Source organism: Semicossyphus pulcher, unplaced genomic scaffold (genome assembly GCF_022749685.1).
Source record: "Semicossyphus pulcher isolate SPU_LCO1_2020_fin unplaced genomic scaffold, fSemPul1.0.p SCAF_11, whole genome shotgun sequence".
NCBI classification, from domain to species: domain Eukaryota; kingdom Metazoa; phylum Chordata; class Actinopteri; order Labriformes; family Labridae; genus Semicossyphus; species Semicossyphus pulcher.
In genome coordinates, this window is record NW_027211615.1 from 26508262 (window position 1) to 26534691 (window position 26430).

At 44.6% G+C, this 26430-nt stretch overlaps 1 protein-coding gene across 1 annotated transcript in view; it reads left to right on the forward strand.

Moving 5' to 3' along the window:
• Nucleotides 1-19439, forward strand: part of ncoa1 (nuclear receptor coactivator 1) — a 43838-nt gene extending 24399 nt beyond the window's left edge. The window contains exons 3-21 of the mRNA XM_069687055.1: nt 795-961; nt 1084-1190; nt 1313-1490; nt 3926-4105; nt 5794-5886; nt 6409-6549; nt 7063-7210; nt 7726-8698; nt 8795-9022; nt 10644-10992; nt 12714-12896; nt 13294-13408; nt 13530-13698; nt 13796-14113; nt 14235-14336; nt 15489-15915; nt 16094-16262; nt 16352-16541; nt 18237-19439. Of these exons, the coding sequence (XP_069543156.1) occupies nt 795-961; nt 1084-1190; nt 1313-1490; nt 3926-4105; nt 5794-5886; nt 6409-6549; nt 7063-7210; nt 7726-8698; nt 8795-9022; nt 10644-10992; nt 12714-12896; nt 13294-13408; nt 13530-13698; nt 13796-14113; nt 14235-14336; nt 15489-15915; nt 16094-16262; nt 16352-16541; nt 18237-18416 (4417 nt within the window). The 3' untranslated portion in view covers nt 18417-19439. The remainder of the gene's footprint in view (nt 1-794; nt 962-1083; nt 1191-1312; nt 1491-3925; nt 4106-5793; nt 5887-6408; nt 6550-7062; nt 7211-7725; nt 8699-8794; nt 9023-10643; nt 10993-12713; nt 12897-13293; nt 13409-13529; nt 13699-13795; nt 14114-14234; nt 14337-15488; nt 15916-16093; nt 16263-16351; nt 16542-18236) is intronic.
• Nucleotides 19440-26430: the final 6991 nt, after the last annotated feature.

A 26430-nucleotide genomic window follows, 5' to 3' on the forward strand; every position in this document is an offset into this window, starting at 1 on the left:
TGTCTCCGGCGTGTTCCGTGTGCGCCGCGACCGCCAGAGTCGATCGCGCCCTTTCAAGCCAATGCTCGTGATTCCACAGCACGCGCCGCGGTCCGTCTCCGGCGTGTCTCCGCTCTGCTTGACTAAAGATATGCGCCCGGTCTATTTTTGACGGAGGCCGCTTCAAGCACGCGTCAAGCTGAATAGAGCAGATATCGCCGAGATCTCGTGAATCCAGCTGCTTGGGCTACGCTGCGGATCAGACCCGCTTCCTGTGGGCAAGGGCTCGCGCCGTCTGATGGACAAGAACCGCGGCACAGACGGAACGCGCCGGACACGGATCCTGTGGTCTTGGTCTAAAATCCTTTATTGGTAGCTGCTGGTTACACAGCAAGCTCCAGTGGCCGTCACTCCCAGAGGCCATATCGTTATCAGACAATAACACTGATTGACTTAAAATAAACCTGTCAATAATTAAATAATCGTTTGATTTTTCAGATAAACATTCAAAGCTTCACAGCTTCTCAGAATTTGAGAATGAGCCTCTCTGTCGTACATTAAAAGACATTTATTTTGGACAACAGAAATCCATTTGAAGAGCTTATCTTAGACCCTTGGTAAAAATGTTCACACTTTCCTGATGTGTTATAGACCAAAATATTACTTTAGAAAAGAAAAGCTGATTAAACTATACAAAAAACAAGCCCTAAATCCCTTCTCACCTTTCTACTGTAACTTTATAAATAACGACTCACTGTAAGAGATAACACGTCTGAACCTCGCATCTGTCTAAAAATGTGTTTTTCATTCTGCAGTCTGGAGAAGCGGAGACGGGAGCTGGAGTGCCGCTACATCGAGGAGCTGGCCGAGCTGCTGTCATCCAACATGGGCGACATTGCCAGTCTCAGTGTCAAACCTGACAAGTGCCACATCCTCAAGAGCACCGTGGACCAAATCCAGCAGATGAAGCGGCGTGAGCAGGGTGAGCACACACACACACACACACACACAAACTACAATATTTACTCCTGTGATTAAGCCTGAATGCTTTGTGTTGATTCTGTTGTTGTGCTACAAAGATTTGTCCTTGTTTCCCCCTGACAGAGAAAGCAGCCCTTCTGTCTCCGGATGATGAGGTGCAGAAGAGCGACATCTCCTCCAGTAGCCAGGGGCTGGTGGAGAAAGAGGCACTGGGGCCCATGCTGCTAGAGGTGAACAATACACACACAATCACACACACGCAACATTTTCTCCCCAGCACCACTGCTGGGATTTTTCACTCCCGTCTCAACACACGCAATCTGATTCCCCTCTCCTCTGTCTCCTCCTTCAGGCCCTCGATGGGTTTTTCTTCGTCGTCAACCGGGAGGGCCGCATCGTCTTTGTCTCTGAGAACGTGACCGGTTACCTTGGATACGGCCAGGAGGAGCTGATGACCTCAAGTGTCTACAGCATCCTCCACGTGGGAGACCACAATGAATTCGTTCGTAATCTGCTGCCCAAAAGCCTGGGTGAGTGGGCTGAGACCGGTCTGCTGTCTAAGCGTCCTCGGTTTAAGATGCCAATGGCGGGTATTTTATTAAAAGATATTTAATAATTGCATTTGAATGTCTTCACATTCAGTGCCAGTGGAGCCCTTTCAAAGAGGCAGTAAAACTCCTCTTGAAAGTTTTGGCTGCAAAATCAAGTACAAGAAGACCTTCATACAGATAATAAACTTGGATTATAGAGCAAAATACTGCAGCTGAAGTAAACTTTAGGATGGATATAGAAAGTTAGAATAACAAACTATTGAAATATTACAAAGACACAATTTAAAGTTTGTTTCATAAAGCTGCGAATTGTCCAGGAGAGAGGAGTCAATGTAAGGAGGCGGCGAATGTGTGGGTGAGTTTTGAGGAGTGAGGGAAACAAAGGCTTTCTTCACTTTCTTCACAATTGCTGAAGATTTTTTTAATTTTACAGCTGCAACCTTGAGAGGTAAGAGTATAATGAAAAAGCAGGAGGCGTGAATGAGGTCGCATGAGGACAAAAGACAGAAACAATATTCACCTCGGCTCTCCTTTCTCCTTGGAAACAGAGATCTCCAAAACAGGAGAGTCTTTCAGTGCAGCTTCATGCCGACTTATATAAACTCAGAAAACTTTAAAAAAAGTTATATTCTTTGTGATAATTGCAGAGTAGATGTTCTTTTTAACTTTTATAATAGTTTTGAATGTTTATTTTTACTCAGATTTCAGATTTATTCCAAACTTCCAGAAGCTTTAATCACTTATATGTTTAGTATGGTTGTAAATCACAACCTGCTTATGAGCGATCACAAATTAAAGAGGTGAATTCTCCCCTGGAAAAAGACACTGTCAGTCAAAGCTGGTGATAAAAGCAATAATATTTGAAATTGGCGCCATAGCTGTGGAGAAAGTTGTGCAAACAGCTCTTGGTTTCGCCCATTCTACATTCCTACAACACCCAGAATGCATTGCGTCCCTCCCTCTGAAAGGAACAGCCCTGCGAGAGACGCTGGAGTGAAATACTAGCGTTTTAGAGTCAAGGACATTGATCGCTGCAGGCATTGGAGGTCTGGCGGAGGTTTTCCAGGGCCCATTGGAGAAGCAGATATCGTCCTCTAAAGGCACAGAGCAAAATTGCTAATGATATTAGCTCTCCATAATAGCATGATGGGACTGAGGTTGAAAATCGGCGAACTGGCCCTTTAAATCCAAGGGGAAAACACTTACTGTAAAATCTGGAGTATAAGATGCAGTCTGTTTTTGGGGGGTCTCCCACAGGGAAAAAAAGGTTTTCTACAGCTGTCTATTCATAAAAACATGTATACAAATTATTTCAACACTATTATTAAAAACACACAAATTACAGCCTACCATCTGTTTTCACCTGAACGAGTTTGTAATCCTGCTAGCTACCTGTGCTGTAGTTGAGCTCAGCCGACGGTAACGTTGATTGTTGTGAGGATTGCGGCTGCACTGGCGATCGTGACTGCGCATGTCCGTGACGAAGCTTTAGCTAGATTGCAGCGCCATCGTCTGGGTCAGATACTGTAACACAATAAAATACCTCTCCGGTATATCTGTCGCACCGGTATTTTTTTTATTTTTATTCTATTTAACCAGGAATAAAGCTCCTTGAGATTAAAAATCTCTTTTTCAAGAGTGTCCTGGCCAAGACAGGCAGCACATTAATAAATAAATAAACAAACAATGAGCAGCCATACATGCAAACATAACACAGAATATGAGACTATAATACAATAAAAGACATGAAACAGGTGAAACCAGTCACTCTTTGTCTCAAACAACCACAACCATAAGTATCTCAAGCAGAACATCTACAGCCAGATGTGTCTGCCTCCACGTGATTCAAGAGCACCTTTAAAGCATCCAATGAGACCAGCTCCTTTAGTTCCAGGTCTTTTAGTAATTCGTTATGGGAGCAGCACACTTTTTCCCCACTTTACTAGGACGCACTCCACTTTTTAGATGGAGAGAAAAAGAATTAAAAGTGCCTCTTGTACACTAAATGTTAGGGTGATTTAAAAGCAGTGTTATCAAAGAAGCAGCTGTTTGTTTGGATGATGTGGTTTAAATAAATACTGTGTCCTGTCGACCATGGTGTGGACTACTTGCAGTCATGCTGAAGTATCCCATGAGGGTGTTTGTTAGATGTTTAAAAAGTGAAGTGTCTTAAAGGTGCCCTTTGACATGTTCTTTAAACAAATCTACTGTTTACATGTTGCTCACCCAAACACGACATGTGTATCCTTTAAGCCAAACAAACCCATTGAGAGCATTTCCTTCCTCATGAAACGTGCAACACTAGCTTCGTAATCTGCAAGACATTTGTTTATTTCTGTCTTGTCAATAATAAGAGTACATTTTATTTTACTCACTGATACTTAACTCTGTGTTTATGTTCCTTGTCTGTGCAGTAAACGGTGGGCCGTGGCCACAGGAACCTGCCCGCAGGAACAGCCACACCTTTAACTGTCGCATGCTGAAGAGGCCGCCGGACGAGGTGGATTCAGAAAATCCAGAGGCTCGGCAGCAATACGAGATCATGCAGTGTTTCACCGTGTCACAACCACGGACCTTGCAGGAGGAGGGAGATGGTACATAGACACAACAACACACACGCCCAACAAGTGTACACAGTTTACAGGCGATGAGTCGTCATTTAGTCGAAGGCATCAATACTGAGGATTTAAAGAAGGAAATGAATGTCGGGAATGAATCCAGTTTAATAAAACAAATTGATAGATGATAAACTTTCTTTTATCATCTTTTCTCTTCTTAACTCACGAGTGAAAGTTCTGAAGAGCTAAAAAAGATGGCATTTCATTGTTTTGGTGCAATGGCCTTGATAAAGTCGTATGATGTCGCTCCTGCATTGCAGATTAACTGTGCAGCTCTGCTCTGCCTGCTCATTCTGATAAGCAAAGCCCCCTCATGTACCTCACGGTTTCTTTCCATTTCTGTATCCCGGTGCCTGTCGTTTGCATCAAAGCTGTGATTGACGGCTCATTCAGCACATTTCCAAGCTCGTTTGTTATACATACAAAGAAGCCAGAATAATGATTTTATAAGAGTTTAATCGGGTCTCATAAATATATTTTTACCACCTATGAGTGTCTGAGAGCGATATTAGAAATATATAAATGTAGTGTTTTGTGCAGATAAGACATCAATGTAATACTCCAAAACATGTGTGGGCTTTGTGTGTACAATCGGTTTTCAAACTGAATGAAATCTGCACTCGGTCTGATTTAGATTTTTTCAGCTTCCTCACTTTTTTGGAATAAGGGTTGCACATGTTTATATTTAGTGTCATTTCATGGCCATTGTCTACTTCTGTGTTTTGACCTTTGACCTTTGACGCCTTTATTTAGCAGTGTTCATTTTGTTAACGGAAATTATGACGATAAATGTTCGTCATTTTTTTTCCCCTGACGAAGACGAGACATTGACGAGCTTAAAATAGATCTTTGATGATAAAAACTCTGACGACATGTATGATTTGTTTTCGTTAACGAGACGAGACGGGACTAAAATGTTTATGGTGGCTATCGGACATTCAAAATGCATATTCTGCCCCACTGTGAGTCTAATCTGTCCGTCAAAATACGTGTAACTGGACAACCCGGTTAGAGATAACAGGTATCATGAAAGCGTTTATGAATGTTCTCAGGATTTCTGCTTCAGGCTCTGTGCGCGCTCACAGAAAAAAAGGGCGTTTTACGCGTCATTTGACGGGCGATCATCAGCTGTCTGCTTCAGTCAAACTGATTAAATGTGAGGTGATGATGATAAGTAATCTTTACATGCTGTGTCCTCATCGTTCTTTTACTGTATGGATGATCTGCGGAAATTAAAGTGTTAATGTCACCTGAAGCAAACAGGTAACAACGAGAAGAGGGAGACTGGAGCAGGGGTCATGTTTTGAAAGTAATGACTGTCTATTGACTAAAACTGGACTCAAATGTTTTGAGTTGTGGTCGACTAAAACTATAAAGGGTAAAAATTACTAAAATGTGACTAAAACTAAGAAGCATTTTCATCTAATGACTGAGACTAAATCTAAAATAGCTGCCAAAATTTACAGTTATTTATAGAGCGAGGACAGTGGGTAGTGTCAGAAACAGGGGAAGAGAGAGTGGGGATGACACGCGGCAAAGGGCCGAGGGTGGGAGCGTCGCATCAGGACCGCTGAGCTAAACCGGCGCACCATCTTTTTGATAGCAGTTCTGACACCTGTTTCTTCCTGTGTCCCCGTTCCCACTTGTGTCCTGTCTTTCTCCAGACCTGCAGAGCTGTCTGATCTGTATTGCCTGTCGGATGCCTCGAGCCCAGCCTTTCAGCACTGAGTCTTTCATCACCAAGCAGGACCCCACAGGTAGCACACACACAAAAAAGACACGCGCGTAGAAACAAGTACAAAATGAAAGTCCCAAAAGTCCTTGAATTACCGGGACACAAGAAAATGTTTTCCACATGGGCACAGTCATGGAAAAGGATCGTTTCCAAAGGCATATTTTTGGCTTACGTTTCTGGAAACTAGAAAAACATGCAGATACTTTAATACATGTGAAGACAATGGAGGAAAAGCATTTCAATTGTGCACAATCCTTTTTGCAGAGTTTCTCTGCTTGTTTTGTGTAGGACAGTTGCCTTTAACATTTATGATCTCACTTTTAACCCATGCACTGACCCCTTTACAAGAGAAAATAACCTTTAAACATTATTTTATTTCCTTACATAATAATAATTTAAAAAAGTAGCATAAACAGACATCTTAGGAGATGTTTGCACCCAAAAACAATGTACATTTTCATCACCTGTGTGGAGGCTTCTGCAGATGTCCAAATCTGTGTGGACTAATATTTGCACGTGTGTGTGCGTGTGTGCTCCGCTGCAGGGAAGATCATCTCCATAGAAACTAGTGCTTTGCGAGCGACAGGCCGGCCTGGCTGGGAGGACCTGGTCAGGAAGTGCATCTACGCTTTCTTTCAGCCGCAGGGCAAAGAGCCCTCCCACGCCAAGAAGCTGCTGCATGAGGGTGAGTAGCAGCGATTGATTGTTCAGCTTTCACTCGCAGAAATCATTGACAGGCGCTGCGCCAGCTTCGTCATGGTTACCGGAGTTTCAGCTCCACTTCAGTATCATTACAATGGATCGACTTCAATACTGTGATTTCAATAACTTTTCAGAGTAGCTGGAGATGTGTTGTGCGAGGTTAGCTCTCATTAGTATCACCTTTAGAGTGTGCAGGGCTACAGATTTATCCGGAAAGCAAAGAAAGCAAGGTGACATTTTTAAATAGCTTTAGTTTTGATTGACAAAATAACATGCAAAAACATCAGATATACTCAATTTGCTATGTAAGAAAAGACCAAAGCAGAAATGAATCACACTGCTGAACCTGTAACAATCGAATGTTTAACATTTTACCTCATTTAAGCGCAAGCAAATTCTGGTTTGGGTTGTTTTTCTAACCCTGTGTTTGCCTCCTTCTTCTGCCCTGTTTGTAAATGTGTGTCTCATATGAATGCATGTTTTGTTTCTCCACCAGTGATGACCCACGGCACGGCCATCAGCCCGCTGTACCATTTCACATTAAGTGATGGCACCCCGCTCAGCGCTCAGACCCGCTGCAAGTTCTGCTGCCCCCCCAACCCTGACGTACAGCCCTTCATAATGGGCATTCACACTATTGACAGGTACTGTGTTGGACACATACACACACACTAATGCACAGATTTCCATGCATTCATTTAGTGCATTATGCAGATATAGTAACAGCCAGTCCTGTCTTACTCTGCTGTGATTGGCTAGGAAAGCTAGACGTATCAAACTCAGGACTTCTGACGAGGATAAAGTGAAGGAAAAAAACGTGGATATTTTAAGCTAAACTCATGAAGTGGTTAACAAAGTGAGATGTTGCAGTTTTGTTAGCTTCAGGTAGGAATAGATAATAAACAATAAACAATAAACGAGTTCATATAGATTTTTGTCCTGAAACAACATGGGCAAGGAAGCTGTCAGTTTTGCTGTAGTCTTCCACTGATTAGCAGAACTCATGAACTCATATCATCCTTAATCTAGCTAACTAGAATTGAGTACAGGAAGCTAAATATATGTTTAAACCAGGATAAGACTCATAACATGGATACCAGCATGTATGCTTTTTTCTGCTCAGGTTACAGTTACCTCTTATTGTCCTCCTTTCTCTCAGGGAACACAACACTGCTAGCTCTCAGGAAAACACTAACCCCAGCCTTCCACCCAACCTCGGCAGCCTTGCCCAGACTCCCTCCCGCTCCCCGTCCCTTCCTCCCGGCAGTAACTGGACTCAAGGCTCAGGCGTTTCTGGCAACAACAGCAACGCCTCCCCCCACGGACACAACCCAACCACACCCACAGGCTACCTGACGCCCAATCGGACCTGCTCCCAGCAGGTCAACAGCCCCTCTCCTTTGAGCAGCCCACTCACAGCCACCCCTACCTCTTTTATGTCGCCCAGGATGCCACGGGCCAGTCCTGGGTCAGGGGGGAGTCCTCGGGTACCGGGGAACCCCTTCTCTCCTTCCACACCAGGCCTCCATTCCCCAACAGGGGCACTAAGCAGCGGAGGCAGCCTCAACAGGCAGCAGTCTGGGGGTGATAGTAGTAGTAGTAGTGGTGCCAACGGTGGGTCGTCGGGGACCTTCTCCCTGTCCTCTCCTGCCCCTCAGAGACAAGCCAGTACACCCACCGGCACCCCTACTCGGCCTCCATCTGCAAAACCCCCAGAGGACGGAGAAGGAGGGGGAGAGGACTCTGGTAAAGCCCCCCTTCCTTCTGCCTCTCCGCTGGGAAACCCTAGATCGAATCAGCTCCTGGATAGCAATGGGACGGGAGCTGAATCTAACAACAACAGCATCCATTGCACCTCATCACCTCATCCTCCGAACCCTCCTCCTGTCCCTCAGTGCCCTGCCTCACACAGTACGTTAACAGAACGACATAAGATCCTGCACCGGCTGCTCCAGGACAGCAGCCCCAACGACGCCTCCACCACAGCGGAGGAAGGAGTAAACAAAAATCAACTAGAGATCAAGAAGGAGCCGCCTGCCAGTCCTGCACTGGCTGCAGGAGTTCCCAAGGCCAACTCCAGAGAGCCTCAGGACCATCAGCTGCTCCGGTTTCTCCTGGATACAGACGAAAAGGTTACAATTAAATATAGCCCTCACATTTCTTACTTTCCCCACCTTTAAACCATCCTTGTTTTGCATGTTAAACTAACATGTTATTTGTCTTTGAAGGACTTGGGGGACCTGCCGCCTCCCTCTGCTCTCAGCCTGCAGACGGTTAGAGTAAAAGTGGAGAAGAGGTCCAGCGGGGAGGGGCCGGGCTCGACGGGGTCTACTGCCGCAGCAGCAGGTGCATCTAAACCTGCAGGAGTCGCCAGCAGCCCGTCTTGCTTAAGTCCTAAATCGAGCCCTGTGGGAGAGAACCGCAGGGACAGCCGCAGGGACAGCCGGGACTCCACGGTACAGTTGTGATCTGCAATAACCAGAACTACCTTAAAAGATCAAGGTTTAAAACCGTACCTTAAAGTGATCTTTATCATTCCTAATCATCTCCTTTTTTTCAATTATATTACACTTATACTGGTATCTGCTTTTAAAATACCATATTGGTAAGGTTTTGGATCCCAAGAGGATTAAATATACACAAGTTCAAAAGTGTTCTTGCTTATCTTCACAACCACCTCGACCAATGTGATCAAACTGAGTAACCGACTGAGCAATCCTTTTAATCTAAGGGAGCTTCGTTCTTCGTTCGATCGTTCACGCCTCAACAATATGGGTCTAAATTCTTCATGTAAGATCAGGAATTATATATGTTGAGACAAATGTATGTATGTTGGGGGTGGGGGCAGCCGCGAGCAGTCAATATTTTTACAGTCGCAAGTTATTTCATTGTTATTCTTCTGCGTCATGACGTCAGTCGTTTTTCAGCGTGTGTCATTCGTCCACTGAGCAGCTCCAGTCAACGCAACGCTGTCTAAGACGACGGTGAAGGCAGCAGCGGAGTCTGACTCGGTTCAGAGTGAAGGTTTCCGTGCGTGCGTGTACATGCGCGTTGGCCTTACCGCGAGTAGTTGTTTTATTTCTGCCATTACGTTGAGCACATTTCTTTGTGTTGGGAATGCTATAAAAACAATAAACGTTTGAATAATTGAGGAAGATGAATCGTTTAGATTAATCGACTAATCGGTAAAAGAGGAAGGGAAGGAGGAAGGGTGGAAGAATTGAGTAGGATGGATGGGTATAAGTGGGCTTGTAGGTGTGGTTTAGGCATCGTCCTGCGCTGAATCATAACACCTGCTAGCTAGCTTGTAGGTCTTGTGCATCACAGGGGAGGGACACAGTACTTTAACAAAGCTTTTCAGTAAACGCAGATATTACTAAAACCCCCAAGTGCAGGATGCAGCATCGACAGGAAGTGGCAAACTCTTACATATATCCTCAGCTACTCGGGGAAGATACTGGGACATAGCTATCAACAGACCTGAGATATATGCATCAGAAGTTTGGCCTGATGGAGAAGAATGAATCACAGACCGTCATGAGAAGTAATTAACCTTTGAAAAGTAATTAACCTCATTTAAATGAAACCAGGTTTAAATTAAACTGCATAGTATTTGTGGTGAATCTAACCATCAACCGCCAGTAAATGATTCAGGCTTCATTAGGACGGCCATGACACCCAAATCATAACTGTAATAATCCAATAATTGAAATGTGTGACTTCTTTCAGGGACCCGTTCACAATTAAGCACGGGTATTTTCCTCTATTGAGCCTTGCTCCCGCATTGGCAGCTCCCCGACAGCCGTTGTAAATCATGCTGGATGTTTATTTTCTTGGACTTTGCCTCCACTGTGGGCTCGGCTACCAGCTGCAGCCTTTGAAGCTCGCTGGCCTTTGACCTTTTGTCTCTCCCCATCTCTCTGTCACTGATCCTCTGCCCCCCCTCTTTTCTGCCACCCATTATTCCTTAATTCTTTACTCTTTCACTCCATTACACCATTCATTCCTCCATCCTCATCTTCTTGTTTCTATCCCCTTTCATGTGTTTCTGCTTTGCTCTCATTTTCCCGCCCTCAGATGTCGGGTGGCCCTGTTGACATGGACCCTCTCACCCAGCTGCTGCCTGGCCTGAGAGGCCCGAGTGGGGCCAAGCAGGGCAGCGAGGATTCAACAACCCCTGGAGGAGGCCCCCAGCTCCACTCTCCAGCCCCCCAACCCCCAGCCCAGCTCCAGTCCCCCGTGCCTCAGCTCCAGTCCCCCCTGTCCCAGCCCCAGTCCCTGCCGCAGTTGCATTCACCATCACCGCAGCTCCACTCCCCCTCCCCCCAGCTCAAACTGCAGTCGCCCACTCAGCTCCAGCCCGGCGAGGCCAGCACTCCCCGCAACGTCAATGTGAAGAGAGAGCCTCCAGGCACTCCTAACAGAGGTACAGTTTCCGCTCCACGGGGAGGGAAGGGACGAGTTAAGCATAATATACCACTTATGGACAGTGAAGAGCAGTCTCAGTATTTAGGCTGGGAAGCTTTTTTTGTTCAACATATTTCAAACGCAGAGGAGAGTCAAAGTGCTTCACACCGGCAGAGAAATCATTAGAGTGACTTTTAATAACGAGGAAAAACAGTTATACTTAATTTTATTAGATAATTTAGTAGATAAATTGTCATGATTTTGCATTTGGAAATAAGAAAAATACTTATTTATTGTTGTTATAATCATTCGTAGTAGCAGCGGTAGTGGTAGTAGTTTTAGCAGTAATAGCATTAGTAGTAGCAGTAGTGGTTTATTATCATAGTAGTAGTAGCAGTTTTAGCAGTAATAGTAGTAGCTGTAGCAGTAGTAGTAATGTTAAAGTAGCAGTAGTAGTAAATGTAGCAGTAGTAGTAATGTTATAGTAGCAGTAGTAGTAGCTGTAGTGGTTTTATTATCACAGTAGCTGTAGCAGTAGTAGTAAGTGTAGCAGTAGTAGTAGCTGTAGCAGTAGTAGTAAGTGTAGCAGTAGTGGTAGCTGTAGCAGTAGTAGTAAATGTAGCAGTAGTAGTAATGTTATAGTAGCAGTAGTAGTAGCTGTAGTGGTTTTATTATCACAGTAGCTGTAGCAGTAGTAGTAAGTGTAGCAGTAGTAGTAGTAGCTGTAGCAGTAGTAGTAGCAGTAGTAGTAGTAATGTTATAGAAGCAGTAGTAATAGCTGTAGTGGTTTTATTATCATAGTCGTAGTAGCAGTTTTAGCAGTAGTAGTAGCTGTAGCAGTAGTAGTAGTAGTAGCTGTAGTGGTTTTATTATCACAGTAGCTGTAGCAGTAGTAGTAAGTGTAGCAGTAGTAGTAAGTGTAGCAGTAGTAGTAGTAGCTGTAGCAGTAGTAGTAGCAGTAGCTGTAGTGGTTTTATTATCACAGTAGCTGTAGCAGTAGTAGTAGAAGCTGTAGCAGTAGTAGTAAATGTAGCAGTAGTAGTAGTAGCTGTAGCAGTAGTAGTAGAAGCTGTAGCAGTAGTAGTAGTAATGTTATAGAAGCAGTAGTAATAGCTGTAGTGGTTTTATTATCATAGTAGTAGTAGCAGTTTTAGCAGAAGTAGTAGTCTTATTGTTATTGTAGTACTAGTAGTAGTAGCACTGGCTGTAGTAGTAGTGTTATTATTATGGTAGCAGTAGTAGTAATAGCAGCCTCCAGTTCAATAGTATCATCCAGGCAGGTCTCTATGCATTCATTCATTTACCTACACATTATAAGTCTGTGTGCCGCCTAGTGGCTATTAGAAGGTACTGCAGTCTTCATCAACCTGATGAAACACCGGTGCAGAATTCCATGTCCATAAATGTTTCTAATGTTTAGTCTGTTTGTCAGTTTTATACACTAAAGGTTCCTGTATTGTTTTTCATTTACAAATAAACAGACTGTACAGGCACTCTGCATTTCAAAGGCCTTTAAACTATTGCACGTCTTTGTCAGGGTGTTAAAGGCCTCTTTAATCTTTAATGTGTTGCCTGGATTGTCTTTTTATTTGTCAAATTTTGTTCCGCCTTTTTTCCATGGGAGTCCTACACGTTTCTGATCTAGTTCTAGAAAAATCTCTTTTTTGAATTTGTCTTTTTTATTTGTCATTCATTGCTATTATCCCTAATTTTCTCTGTGCTTGTTCTTGTGTTCCTCAGGGCTCGGTGATGGCGGCCCGCCCTCCGGCTGCAGCCTCCAGAGTCAGTCATCCTTCGACTTCTGCAGTCCCCCCACTCCAGGCCAGACGCAGGCGCAGGCACAGGGAGACCCATACCAGACTCCCAAAGACAGCAGCCCCTTTCCAGAGGCGGAAGTTATCAACCCATTCAGTTCAAGCACTGGTACGCAAAAACAAAACAGTCTTTGAACCTGTAACGTGATGAAAGTAAAACTGTGGGAACTGAGTGTGTCGTAACTTGACACAGAATCTTATGTAGCAGGAAAGCTTTGTTTAGCTGACCTCGTATAGGTTGAAAGTCTCCATACTCGCACATGAATGACCATGCTGCACACCACCACTGGGTGTGGTCAGACTGTATTATGTTACAGTTATGAAACCACAAGTGACATAGCAGTACACAAAACCATTTAAGACAGCAGCACAGTCTTTGAAGTGAGGTCAATATACAATATAATTATAAGGGTTGAATGTGATTATTTTAAGTCAGAATTCAGTGTTTCTTACGTTGGTTAATTTGGAAACTTCTTTATTAAAATGTGTGTAAAAATCTGTCTCAGGCCTATCCAAGATGGACGTGGGAGACTCCCAGTTCCAGCCTCTGGCCCTGTCTGACACCTTGTCCTTTGACGGTCTTGGAACCCCTTTGCAAGCTCCTTTGGCATCACCACAAGAGTAAGTAGTGCTCGACTCCAAACACCCGTCTGACTCCCAGTTTCATCATTTAGCTTTCAATTTTTCGAGATGTAGACGTGATGTTTGTGCGCTGAGCTGCTGTGTTCCTCTGCGCGAGCAGGCAGTGTGTGCCCTGCACGCTGGATGAAGTGCTGGGCCCTCCGACCACGCCTGAAGGCCGAAACGATGAGAAAGCTCTGCTGGAGCAGCTCGTCTCCTTCCTCAGTGGGACCGATGAGAGTGAACTGGCTGAGCTGGATAAGGCTCTGGGTATTGACAAACTGGTACAGGTAAGTGTGTCATACCTGAGAGATCTAGGCAGTGCATGTGCGAGTGTAACGAGGGTAGTGAGCATTGTTGATATCTCTGTTGTCTGCTTCTTTCCAGGGAGGATGTTTTGACCCGATGCCCCAAAACTTCCCAACCCAGCAACCCACTGCCTCCCCAGTTCCCCTGGACCCTAAACTCCCCACCTACCCTTCCCAATTTACACCAGCTCCTCAAGCTCCGTTTCCTCCAGAGCTGGCCACCGTGGGACCCCAGGGTCTGGGGTTCGGAGCCCCCAGAGGCGCCTTCCCCGCTGGGACGACAGGCATGGGGCTGAGGCCGGGCCTGACGCGACCACAGGGGATCAACACCCAGCTCAGGCTGCCACCCAACCAGCTGCGCCTGCAGCTGCAGCAGAGGCTTCAGGGCCCACAGCAGGTGAGGACACAGAGATGGGTATATTTTGTGCTTCAGTTCATTGGGAACACACTCTATCTTCCTCTCATCCTCCAACAACTACCTGACCTCTGCTTATTCCCTGTGCTCCTCTCTGCCTCAGCTCCAGAACAGGATGGCAGGCATGAATCAGTTTCCAGGAGGAGCCCAGCATGTGAACATGGGGATCCGTCAGGGGGTCCAACAACCTCAAATGCCCTCACAAGTGAGTCACAGCCGCAGCATGTGATCCTCCTGTCACCCCGATTATCCTCTACTGTTACACACTGTTTACACAGATTGAACTCATTTGCTGAAACATGCACTTAAAGCTGCTGTAATCAATGTTTTTCTTTTATGGAAAGGTTTTGTTGTCGTGAATGAACCCAGAGATAACTATCAGCTCTCAGAGCGTTTCAGCAGGTTTCAGATTATTGTTTTGGTTTCACAGCCTGCAATTTCCAGCAGCCAGTCATTTCCAGCAGCAGCAGATCAGCAAAAAAAAAAACCTGAGAATCACTATAGAAACTAGCAAGTGAACATATTTGTGACGGTTCGGAACCGTGATATTAACCCGGACTCAGGAGCAGATCACACAGACGGGGGTCAAGGACAAAAAGGGTGTTTATTAACTGAAGGTGCACTAGATGGAACTCATGGGCTGAGGCGGATAAGGGGCTGGGAGTCGAGAAGCTCTGATGAGGGATCCAATGAGTCCAGTGGTGAGAGGCGGCGCTGAGCCGAGTGGAGAGTGAAACTGATGATGGTCGGTGAAGCTTGGAGAGGGGATCAGTGAGATGAGGTGTTTAACGGGTGAGACCAAGACTTATGCCGAAGAGGAGGGGACGTGGAAGAGGGTAGTGGGTTCTGGTGGTCCGATGGTGGAGAGACGAGGGCGAGTGATACGGTTGAAGCGTGGAGAGGCTGGGTGGAAAAACAGAAAGGTTGCGCAGGTTAGACACAATAAAAAAAAAAAAAGAGGCAACAATTACGAGAGGGTTTGAGCCTAGAGACACGAAACGGGCCGACGTTACCAAGTGAAGAGACGGAAATCATCTGGCAGCGTAGAGAAGGAGAACCAGGAACAAACGCAGCAGCAGGTGATTAGTTGACCAGAAGCAGGTGCACGCACCGACAGCTCCAGCCACCGCCCACCAAACCCAACCTCTGCAGGGGAAGAAACACGGGGGGGCCAGTACACAAACACACAGTTAACACGTTTTATTTGTAAAAAAACCCTTCAGGTGCTAATTTTGCCTTACATTAACCTTCATGTCTTATAATAAGCTCTCAAGTCAAGTTTTGCTTTCTTGAAACCTGCAGATTTATTTTGTATTTACGTTGAGTTTTCTGTAACAAGCCTTTCCAAATCTCTCAGCAGCCTCCGCTGAACGCCCAGATGCTGGCCCAGCGTCAGAGGGAACTCTACAGCATCCAGCACCGCCAGCGCCAGCTTTTCCAGCAGAAGGTCATGCTGATGAGACAGAACATGGCGGGCACTCCGACCGGAGCCGTTGGGACCATCGGAACCGCCAGAGTCCCAAAAGGTCCCCCGACAACGCCTCAACCGCAGCCACAGCAGCAGCAGCAGTTCAACTTCCCAGCAGGGTACAGCCCCATGACGGGAAAATCCCCTACCTCACCAAGTCACTTCAGCCCCTTGACCGGGGGCCCTCTGGACAACAAACTGTCCACCAGAGTTCCCCTGAACAACCAGACGCTGATGGCCGGCGTGCAGGGCCAGTTCAACAGCACCGTGAACTCCTCACTGCAGCAGGGCCTGTTTCAGCAGTTTGGAGGGTCTGGTGAGTTCAAGGACTCATGTTCAAACACACTCATTGGCTGAAAAGCAGAGTAATAAAACTCTATATTTTCACAGCGAGACAATTAAAGTATTCTCAAATTATCAAATCAAAAGATAACTTGTTTTCTAGTTGTCCATAATTTGTGTTAATTGATCTACCTTCTTTTTTCTCCTCTAAGCTTTGGTCCAGCAAGACCCACCTTTCCCTCCCGAGATGAGCCCGACCAGCCCGTTATTGTCACCTCAAAACTCCACCTCCCAGAGTCCTCTGCTCCAGCAAGCCCCACCTCCTGGCTACCAGTCACCAGAAATGAAGAGCTGGCAACAGACGGGCATGGCCAGCAACAGGTAAGTGAGGCTGATGCGGTCGTTACATTGTTTTAAAGGTGTATAATAACTGTGTATGAGGACTACTCACATGTGTCTGTGTGCTGCAGCCTGTTCAGTCAGTCAGGACAGAGTGCAGGGCAGGCGTTTGGCCAGCAGGGGGTTTACAACAACATGAGCATCACCGTCTCCATGGCCGGGGGCTCGGGTGGTGTCGGCTCATTACCTCCCATGGGGCAGACGGTCGGCTTGAGCAACAGTAACCTCAGCAACGTGGGCTCAGTGTGCAGCGACCAGCAGGTCAGTGACTTTGAACCTGCAGGATATTATTGTCTTGACAGGCTGTTGTCCTTCTCTCTGACTTTGCAGTGCAGGGGATGCATTCCCCTTAAAGTTCAAGCCATTAAAGATAAGTGTAGCTTGTGGAAAGCACACTGGATGTAATGTCATCACGGGGGTATCAGTCACTGTCGCCCCCTTTGATTTGCTGCCTCTTCAGTTTGATTGACTTGAATGAAAATGTGTGTTTTGCAGCTTAAGGATGTTTTCATTCAACTCTCTGCTTCTGTCATATTAATGCATGATTTTTTGTGTAATATGGGAGCTCAAGTTGGACATTAGTTCACTAAAACTTTTATATTTTTGGGGAGATTTTGTGTTCGTAATGTCAAAACAACTTACCAGATGTTTGGTTAGTTTGTCTAAGCTATGTGTAATGTTTTTGTTCATACTCAGTGTCAAACAGACGTTTAAAATCCAAATATGTCAGCTGATAAGTGACAGAAATTACAGGTATGAAGATGCTTTAGGTAAATTAATAGCAACGTTGGATTTGCATAGTTTAAGTGGCAGTAAAGTATATCCCTTTCATGTATGCTCTGCACTCCTGAAAATTGTCAAGGTGGGCTGCATGTGTGAACGCAAACAGACAAATTTGTCACCCCGACTTCTTCCTGCCAGCCTCCTAGTGAAATGTCTGCAAGAATCTGGGGTGAGTCGATGTGTTACGCAGCAGATAATAGTCAGGAATTGACCGTTAATATTCCAGAATTCCGACCATTAACCTTTTTCCTCTCAGGGCGAGAATCCACTCTCTGCAGCCACACTCGACACCGGAATTGTGCTGCCAGCTTTGCCCACTTGGAGTAGATTTCCCTGAAATTCCCAGATGAAAATTTCACAGGCCATATGGAATTTCAACCTGCCGTAGCCACGCAGCGCTGTCATCTTCGGGACTGTGTCTTGCCGAGTACAGAGATGCAAATGATGGGTCGCACTGTGCCGCTGTCCGTCTCCTGATGTTTTATCAGTGGAGGCAAAGGCTGTATAAGTTTATTTTTAAGTTCTCTTAAAGCCCATCTAATACGCTGATACTATTTTTGTAATTATTTATTTATTTATTTAGCATATTTTCCCACCGGACATTCTGGTAGATACCGGCTAACGTAAACCCTGCATTCACCGCGAGCGAGGTGATGACGTTTATATCATGCAGCCGGTGTGAAACCAGAAGAGCGACTCTGACAGCATGATTAAAAACATCCGAGGTTGAAGAAGAAGGATCATTTACAAGACGACGACAGCAAAGATGTCTGCAAACTGGAGAGATGAAGGGATTCAGGAGCTGTGAGGGAAGATGCTGAAATTGTAAACTTTTTGTCCTGCCTCATGAGAAAATCTCCCGCTGTGAGCGACGTGTGTGAAAGGACAACTCCGGAAAATTTAAGGGGTTGACTGTCTTGAAAATTTCTGGAAAGTATCAGGAGTGCATGTGTGAAAAGGGCTTATAGGTCTACACCAAATTTAAGGGGTGTAACAGTTCACAAAACTCCCAGATATGGGGCTCACAGTTTGGTACATTTCCTGTACAGCTGGGAAACTTGTAGAAAATAAAATTTTTCTCATTTAATTTAAACAAGTATTAGATAACAATAGGTGGATGGTATTGCAACAGCCGCAAAAATCCTTGTATCATGGTCGTGTTTGTGTCTGCAGGTGCAGCAGGTTCAGGTGTTCGCGGACGTCCAGTGCACAGTGAACCTGGTGGGCAGTGACTCCTACCTGAACCAGGGCTCCATCAGCGCCGCGGCCTCCCAGAAGGCCCCCGTACCGCAGGCCTCCCAGAACAACCAGGCCCAGCAGAAGAGCCTCCTCCAGCAGCTGCTCACCGAGTGACGACCCCAACCCACCTCCAGCTCTCCTTGCTCTACCCTCTACTTCTCACTTCTACGCCTCCTCCTCGGAGGTCCGGTGCACCAGACCCATTGCTGTCTCTGTCTCACCTTTTCGGATGGATGGATGGAAGGATGGATGTTTGGACGGCCGCAGTGTGTCGGCTCAAGAGAGGTTGTCGGCTGGCGGCCTCACCACTTCTGTGCGGCGTCGGTGGATTCCGGGCTGGTTCGTTTTACCGCCCAGAACTTAAAAGAAAAGACTCAAAGTCAGAAGGAGCAGCAGTGTATTTAAACCTGCCTGTCTAATCTGTCTGACAACCTGTCTGTCTGCCTCAGCCTATTAAAGGCAGTGTTGTCTTGCTGCTCATTCCTCGGTGACCTACTTCCTGCTTCCTGACCCAAGAAAACAACTGCGACATCATTTGTAGATTTGCCAAGTTGTCGTCACTGTCAAATCAGGGCCGGCCTCCTCTTTTTTTTTTGTTGTTGTTGTTGTTGTTTGTTTTTTCTCTGCTGGACCGTCGCAGCAGAAGCAGCAGCAGCAGCAGCAGCAGCAGCAGTGCATCTTGGGAGCATGAGTTCCAGCATACAGCTGAGCTCTTTTTAAAGTGCGGGGGATTATCCCGCACAGCAACACCTCTGGCTTTTTTTATTTTTATTTTCCTCTACCTGTCTCTCAGCGATGTGGGAATGTTTAAGGTTTCAGACCTCTGTGGCATTGTGGGATAGAAGCTCAGTATCAGCTGGTTCTGTGACTGTCTCTCTCTATCAGCTACAGTGCCTGGTGGAAGTTTGAGTTTTTCCCAAGCTCTGCTTCTTCTTCTTCTTCTTCTACATATTATTCTACCTTCTGTTTTTATTTCGTTGGTGGAATTGTTTTTGTTTAAAAAATCTTCTGCTCTCACCGTCATCATCATCATCTTCATCTTCATGATCATCAGAACAAGCTTTGACAACAGCCAGAACGGATGGATTAGCGGATGGATCGATGGATGGATGGGAGACAGACGGGATGCTGCTCAGTTTGGAACTTACGTGTCTTTCTCCCCGACGGGAGGAGGTTTTATTTTTATTATTTTTCAAAGTATAAAAAATAAGACTGTTATGATTATTTAACTGTCTGTCCGTCACATTTTACCCCTCACCTCAGCAGCTGTGAATACAGAGCCCTGTTGGGTTCTCTCTCTCTCTCTCTCTCTCTCTCTCTCTCTCTCTCTCTCTCTCTCTCTCTCTCTCTCTCTCTCTCTGTGTATCTTTCATGCTATCTCTCGGCCTATCAGTGTTGTTTGCCATGTGCACCATGCAGGCGGGTAGTATTGTACAGTACAGAAGGACAAAGACTTGGGGATGAGCTCACTCTTCTCTTGTAACTGCTTTCCTTTAAGAAAAAAAAAAGAGTGTAATTAATTGATGACTCAGAACAGCAAAACTATGTATAATGTGATTCGATCCAGGTTTTATTTTTAGTTTCCTTTATTTTCTTTTAATTCTAATAATGTCACCTCATGGTTTTTGAGATTACTTTCATTTCTGGCATCATGATATTGTAAACCCGCTACATGTTGCAGTGGAGGAGGAAGTTATTCCATCTTCTGAAATGTGAAAAGAAAAAATTTAAAGCAATTGATTTTTTAAAGGTAGAGCTAGATTTCGCTCCCGCCCTGCGCGACAAGAAGCCACGACTTTTCTGGAAGAGAGAAAAAAAATGGGTTTGATTGCTTTTTTTTTTTTTTGCTTTGTGGTAACCAGGGAGCCATCTTTTCTCGCGTTCTCCTCTTTTTTTTATTCTTATGTATGTACAATACTTTCAAGAGAACTTTTAAGACAGTACATGTGTTTGTAACCATTGTATTTAAAACAAGAAGAGCATAATGATACCTTAAAGAGCGGCGTTTGCTGCGATTACGCGACCTCTGGCGAAGCTAACGGTACTGAACCGCATCAACGATGCGCTTGTGATCGCAGCAGAGGTCCCGCTTTAGGATATCGTTCCTATATAATGACATTTAAATAGAGGCTTTAGTAATAGAGGTTCCTAACAAAGATGTGATGGATGATTAATTTAAAGCTGTCATGAAACAGAATCAAACAGGGCGGGTTGAGTCGCAAAAAAATCTCGTTTTTATCAGTGTTGTTCCCCTCTAAGGAATCTGGGGTTTTTTTGGGACTCAATCCTCGTCCCCCTCCACCTCTGGTTCCCTGATGAAGACTTCACTCCACTGGCGACACACACACATGCAGTTTTCTGTTGACTACTGTTGCTCAGTCAGACACTGTCTCTCTCAGCGCTAACAGACCTCTGTTAACAAACAAAAACCACACATAGAAATATGTGCTGCAAGGACTTTAGAAAGCTCTGCCGGGATGCTGCCTCTGTTTGAATATCGAGTCTGACACATTACGCTCTTAGCTTTCAAGTGTAGGATGCTACCTGGAGATGTTCTGTCTCATTAGCTCTCTTCATGGGATGCCTTAAAAACATGGTATTTCGTCCAGACTTAAGTACAATGTAGAGGTAAGATTATAATCTAAACTACAATATTTTAATTAACTTAACGTAGTAGTTTTGGTGCCTAAACCTAACTGTAAACGTCAGCACCAAGACGACTTCGGGCTTATATAATAATCTAAACTCCTGCTGCAGTGAGATCAGAAAACAGACCCACATTCTGAGTAGATTTTTGTTGTTTGACATAATTTAGTCTGTCTAAATTGTCATAAGATTCTTATTAAAATTAAATATATGTTACTAAGACTTTATTTATTCGAAAACTCCTTCAGATGCGGCCGACAAATTCATCCTCCTTTTTCCCAGGCCACAAACGTACCATCTGGTGCGTCCTTCGTGGCCCAACGTATCCCAAGATTCATTGCGCACCAATTCAAAAAAGATGGCGGACTCTTAAACGGTCGAGGAATACACTTTAAATGTAAAAGCTTTTGGTTTCAGCTCAATCCGAAAGCTAGCGATACAAATGTAAAAAAAAACGAAAGGTCCTTGAAACAAATGATCTTTGGAATAATAGGTGAAGTTTTTAGATATGCTAGCTAGTTAGCCCGCTAGCTACATGCTGCTTGGCGACAGATTTGTCGTTTAGTGATGCAAGGGTAAGGGCGGGAACAGCTGGTGACGCAAACAGGAAATCCGAAGGACGAAATACCGTATTTTTAGGGAGTCCCCTTTCTTACACAGGATGAATTCTGTCAGGGAACATGCAGCTGTTTGTTACGACCACAAAGGTCCTCAGCGATGTTAAAAATCCGCCACGACTTCAGCACAAATCACTCGTTCCCTGATTGAACTCATCCTGCTGTGAATCACTTTGTCAATCTTCCTTCAGTCGTGAAAAATCAGAGGCAGCATCAGTGGAGACGTTTTTAACACAGCTTCGACCTCACATTCAGATATTAGGACTTGTCATTACACCCCTTTAACATCACAAGGTCAACAACACATAGTCTGATGCTACTGCAGTGGGATAGGGCTCTCCTGTGTACTTGTTTTACAGAGATACTACAAACACCGTATGCAACATAACCCGGATACAGAGGGATAGTATGCAAGGTCAACATTCCACCCACCGACTCCTCCAATGTTGTATGATGTGAGAACCACTTTGTGCTCAGCTGCAGACGCTCTGTGTGTTAATGTGCACGTCGATGTGTCCAAACAGAGGCCCAGGAAACGTCGCCATCTTTTCTTTCTTTAGAATTTAAATGCAGGACACTCTGCCGCCCGCCCGGACTCGAATGTCTGCCAAGACTGTCTGAGATGGGCTTTTATTTTTCTATTTTCTGTGTGTATTTATTAGAGAAGCATGTGGATAAATCACCACCTCTTTATTACCTCATTGTTGTTTAATCTGGCAGGAGGTCGGCCTGGTCGTCTTTCCTTTGGACCGAGTTTTCACACTGTGAGCAGCTTGTTGGATTGGTTAGCTTGCAGGGTTTAAGACCGTCTTCTACCCGCAGTACCGACGTTTTCTGATACACCTGCTTTACGCGACCTTTTTACAAAGATCAAGCATTTTGATTTAGCACTTCTAGCCCCCGAGCACTTCTTAGATTAAAGATAAACAGAGAGAAAAATGTGTTTTATGAGTTTTAGGGACTGTATCATCAGTAAATCTGTCGGCTATTTCTTTAGATTAATTGTTTAATCTGTGAAATGTCTCAAATTGGAAAGTTTCCCAGAGCTCAAGGTGACATTGTCACGTGTATCGTCCAAAATAAGTCCAAACAAATAAGAATAAACAGAGAAAAGCGATGAATACTCACTGCTGAACGTGGAAACAGCGAATGTCGCTCCTTTAATGACCCAACAATGTAGCTACTAATTTCAGAAATGAGAATTGTGCTACATCCTGTTTCTTCCCCTTGATCTGGGCCTCCACAAGCTAATGTCAAATGTACTGGTGTCTCAGAACTTCCCCTCTACCTCCAAACTGAGGCTTTCCATCACTACACATGGCTTTGTGGCGAGGGAAAGATTAAAGAGGGGGTATTATGCTGTTTCACATTTTAAGACATACGTATAATGTTACAATGTTGGATATCCAGACTAAACGTGGGTGAAGTTTCACATCTGTAGGTAAAAGTATGTTAAGAGTAATCCCCAGGCTTCTCGGCTCAGTCTGCAGGCTGCTGTGACGTCACAAAGTGCAGCCTCAGCAGGCCAATCAGAAGAAAGCGGGCTTGTAGGGGCGGGGTTTCTTAAAGGGACAGAGCTGACTGAGTCGTTTCAGGCAGAGGCTGTATGAGGGCCTGCACAGAGCACCAGTGCAAAGTTTTGACTGTAAATTATGCTAAGCTACTCCACAGGTATCACAGAGGGAAATATGAAGCTTGAAATTAGCATAATACCCCCCTTTAAACTGTTTTTTACCTTCAACTTAAGTTTACGATGCAGTTTCCCTTTGATTTTAGGACTAATTTAGAGTGTTGACCTGCTCCAACGTGGAGCTATTCCCGTCCCTTTGCAAAGCAAGGAAACAAAGAGACATCGAGTTCTCTCCTCACAAACTGTTAGTCCCCTGCTTGCATGCACTTATATCCTCGTCCATTTAGCACTTATTTGGCAGCACTGTCGGAAAGAAAAAGCCCATCAATCAAGAAACGATTTGGTGTCTAAAAGATGCGCGTACATCCTGTAAATGTCCGCTTGTCTCTCACAGTGTGAACGCAGCGCTCAGACCCTCCTGTGCCACTGTTTGGTCGATGTATTAAAGATACTCTGAAGAGCCAGAAGCTGCACAAAGTGGAAGAATGTATTTTTGGAAGGATTCTGCCAGTTTCAGCCTCCTCTCGTTCCTCTGCTCTGACTCTTTCACACATACAGTATTGAAACCCCTCCTACCTCCTCCTCTTCCTCTCTACTCTCACTTTTCTGCGTGGAATAGGCATTCCTATGGAAATGGTTTCCTCTACAAAAACCCTGTTAACTGCAGAAAACTCGACTCTCAGCTCATCCTGTGTTTTTAAAAGAAAAAAACCGACATGCCAAATACAACCAATGCATATGTACTCTTTTTATTTTGTATGCAACAGCCATTCAATGAAACGACAGTCCCTCCTTCCTCACTACGATTAACAGGTACAAGGTTAGGTTCTTTTTGTAACGTTCAAGATGTTAACATGATGTATATAACAGAGAAATGTGAATATGTATTTGTTCAGAATCAACAAAAAAAAAAGTAGTGCTCCGAGTTTGTGGTAAAAAAAAACAAAAAAAAAACTACTCGCCTCCGTCATGTTTTTATTTTATGTTTTTGATTTTCTACTTTTTTATTTTTCTGATGATGTATGTATGTATATGACTATCAGTGAGTGCGTATGTATGTGTGTAAGTGATTAATACTGTATATCTGGTGTTCTCTAAGATGGAAAAGTCGAAGATGTCCTGGTTTGATTCTTCTCTTCTTTTTACTCTTTAGACCCTGCACAGTACCTGTGGGTGTTTCAGATTAACTATGCCAGAGAATGGTTTTTAGCGACTGCTGAATGTGATTTTACTGAGAGAGAAGCAGTGTGGACTGGCTTTTTGTACGGGTTAATTTAAAAAAAAAAAAAAAAGGCCATATTATTTAATTTTCTCTGTTGTCAAAAGTTTAAGCAGATCTGGGAGAGTGGAGCCTTGGTTTCATGGAGAAGCATTGCCTGGTTGTTGTGTGTCTCAGTGGGCTGTGTTTCCTTTGTTTTCTTTTTTCTACCTGTCTGACTGATGTAGCCTTTTTTGCATTTGTCAATAGTAAACGACCAAAGCTTCAAGATGTTTGATGGAAATCATATGCAAACCTCATCATCACTGGACAAGACATAATGTAGCGCCCCTTCCCCCCCTTTGTTGTTCTTGTTAAACTCCTCACACGGCGACGTTCTTGCATGTTTCTCCTCGCGCGTTTCTTTCTCTCAGCCTCTCGGCGACACGATGTCCCAAAGTTCAGATCAGATCAGCGACGTCTCTTTCGCTTTGCCGACGAGGTCTTTTGTGCCTGAAGTGCTATCACTCGTTTACAGGAAGGAAGAAAACATTGCAACCGATAGCTATGCACCTTACTGAAAGAAGCATTTCCTCACTTGTAGATTTAACACTGGAGCGATTATTAAGTAGATATTAAAAAAAGCCCCGTCAGTGTAGTCAGAATCTCCCTCTCAGTGACTTTAGTCGATATCTGATGACCTTTCTCAGCTTTGAATCTTCATTCTTTAACTTTATACCAAACTTGAGGTGCCTCGTGTATATACTTTCCGCAGTAAAGATTGCTCCTTTGCTGTTTAACAATAGTAACCTTGTTAACCAGGGTTTTTTTAAACCTTTTTTCACCTTTATAAAAAAATAAAGTTTACTGTATTTTAAATGACTTTTTTACACGCATAGAAGATTAATCAAATTGTTCCAGGAATTTGCAAATACAATCTAATTTTGCACTTTATATCGGATTTACTTGGAGTGAAAAGGCCATCAGAAACTGTCTCAATCAGATTCGGAGATAGGTAAAAGCCCCCTGAATGTACCAAGAAAATGTTAATTTGAGTATAGCTCAGGTTCTTTATGAAGAACTTGACGACGACAAATTGTACCTTCATTGTAAAGTAGTTCTCTCTCTGTCTCGTTCTGTCTTTCCTCTCTACACCAACCGATCCTCAGTACAAATACTATGCCAATCTTCTTCAGGTGACACCCCCGCTCTTCCCCTTCCCCTCTGCGAACTGTTAAAAACCTCCTCTCAGAACATTCCTGCTCACGACGCTTCGCTCCGTAGCCGCCGCCAATCGCCGCAGTCAATCTCCTCGTGTTTTTCCTTAAACCAAGGTGGACACTCGCTTGTTATTGTTAGCAAAAGTCTGGTTTGTGTGAGACTTAACCTCTGCTATCTAGCAACAATTGTGCACTGACATGAACGACAGCACGCTCACTGTGTTGCTCGTCCTCTCTGGTTTTTGCTTGTCTTGTCACACGTTTGTGCTGCCTGATGTAGAAGATCTTGTGGTGTGCGCGTACCAGGATTGGGCTAATACTTGGTGTAGGATCGGGCTAATATCTGATGTTGGTGTGTGATTATTTGGGCATCAGGGAAATTTGTAACAAAAGAAAACACCTACCACGATTGGGCTAATGCCTGGTGCCAGATTGGGCTAATATCTGATGTTTGAATGATTGTTTGGGCATCAGGGAAATTTGTACTGGGCTAATGCCTGGTGCAGCATTGCCTGGTGCAGCTTCGGGCGAACGCCTGGTGCAGCGTCGGGCGAACGCCTGGTGCAGCGTCGGGCGAACGCCTGGTGCAGCATCGTGCTAATGCCTGGTGCAGCATCAGGCTAAAGTCTGGTGCAGGATTGGGCTCATATCTGATGTTGGTATGATTATTTGGGCATCAGGGAAATTCATAACAAATGAAACACTTAATTGAAAAGATGATGCAGTTTTAATTTTGACTTTTTTCCTCTAAAATAGTCAAATAATTCCGATACTCCCGCCCGTCATTGGTCCAAACTGGTATCCGTGCACCACCAAG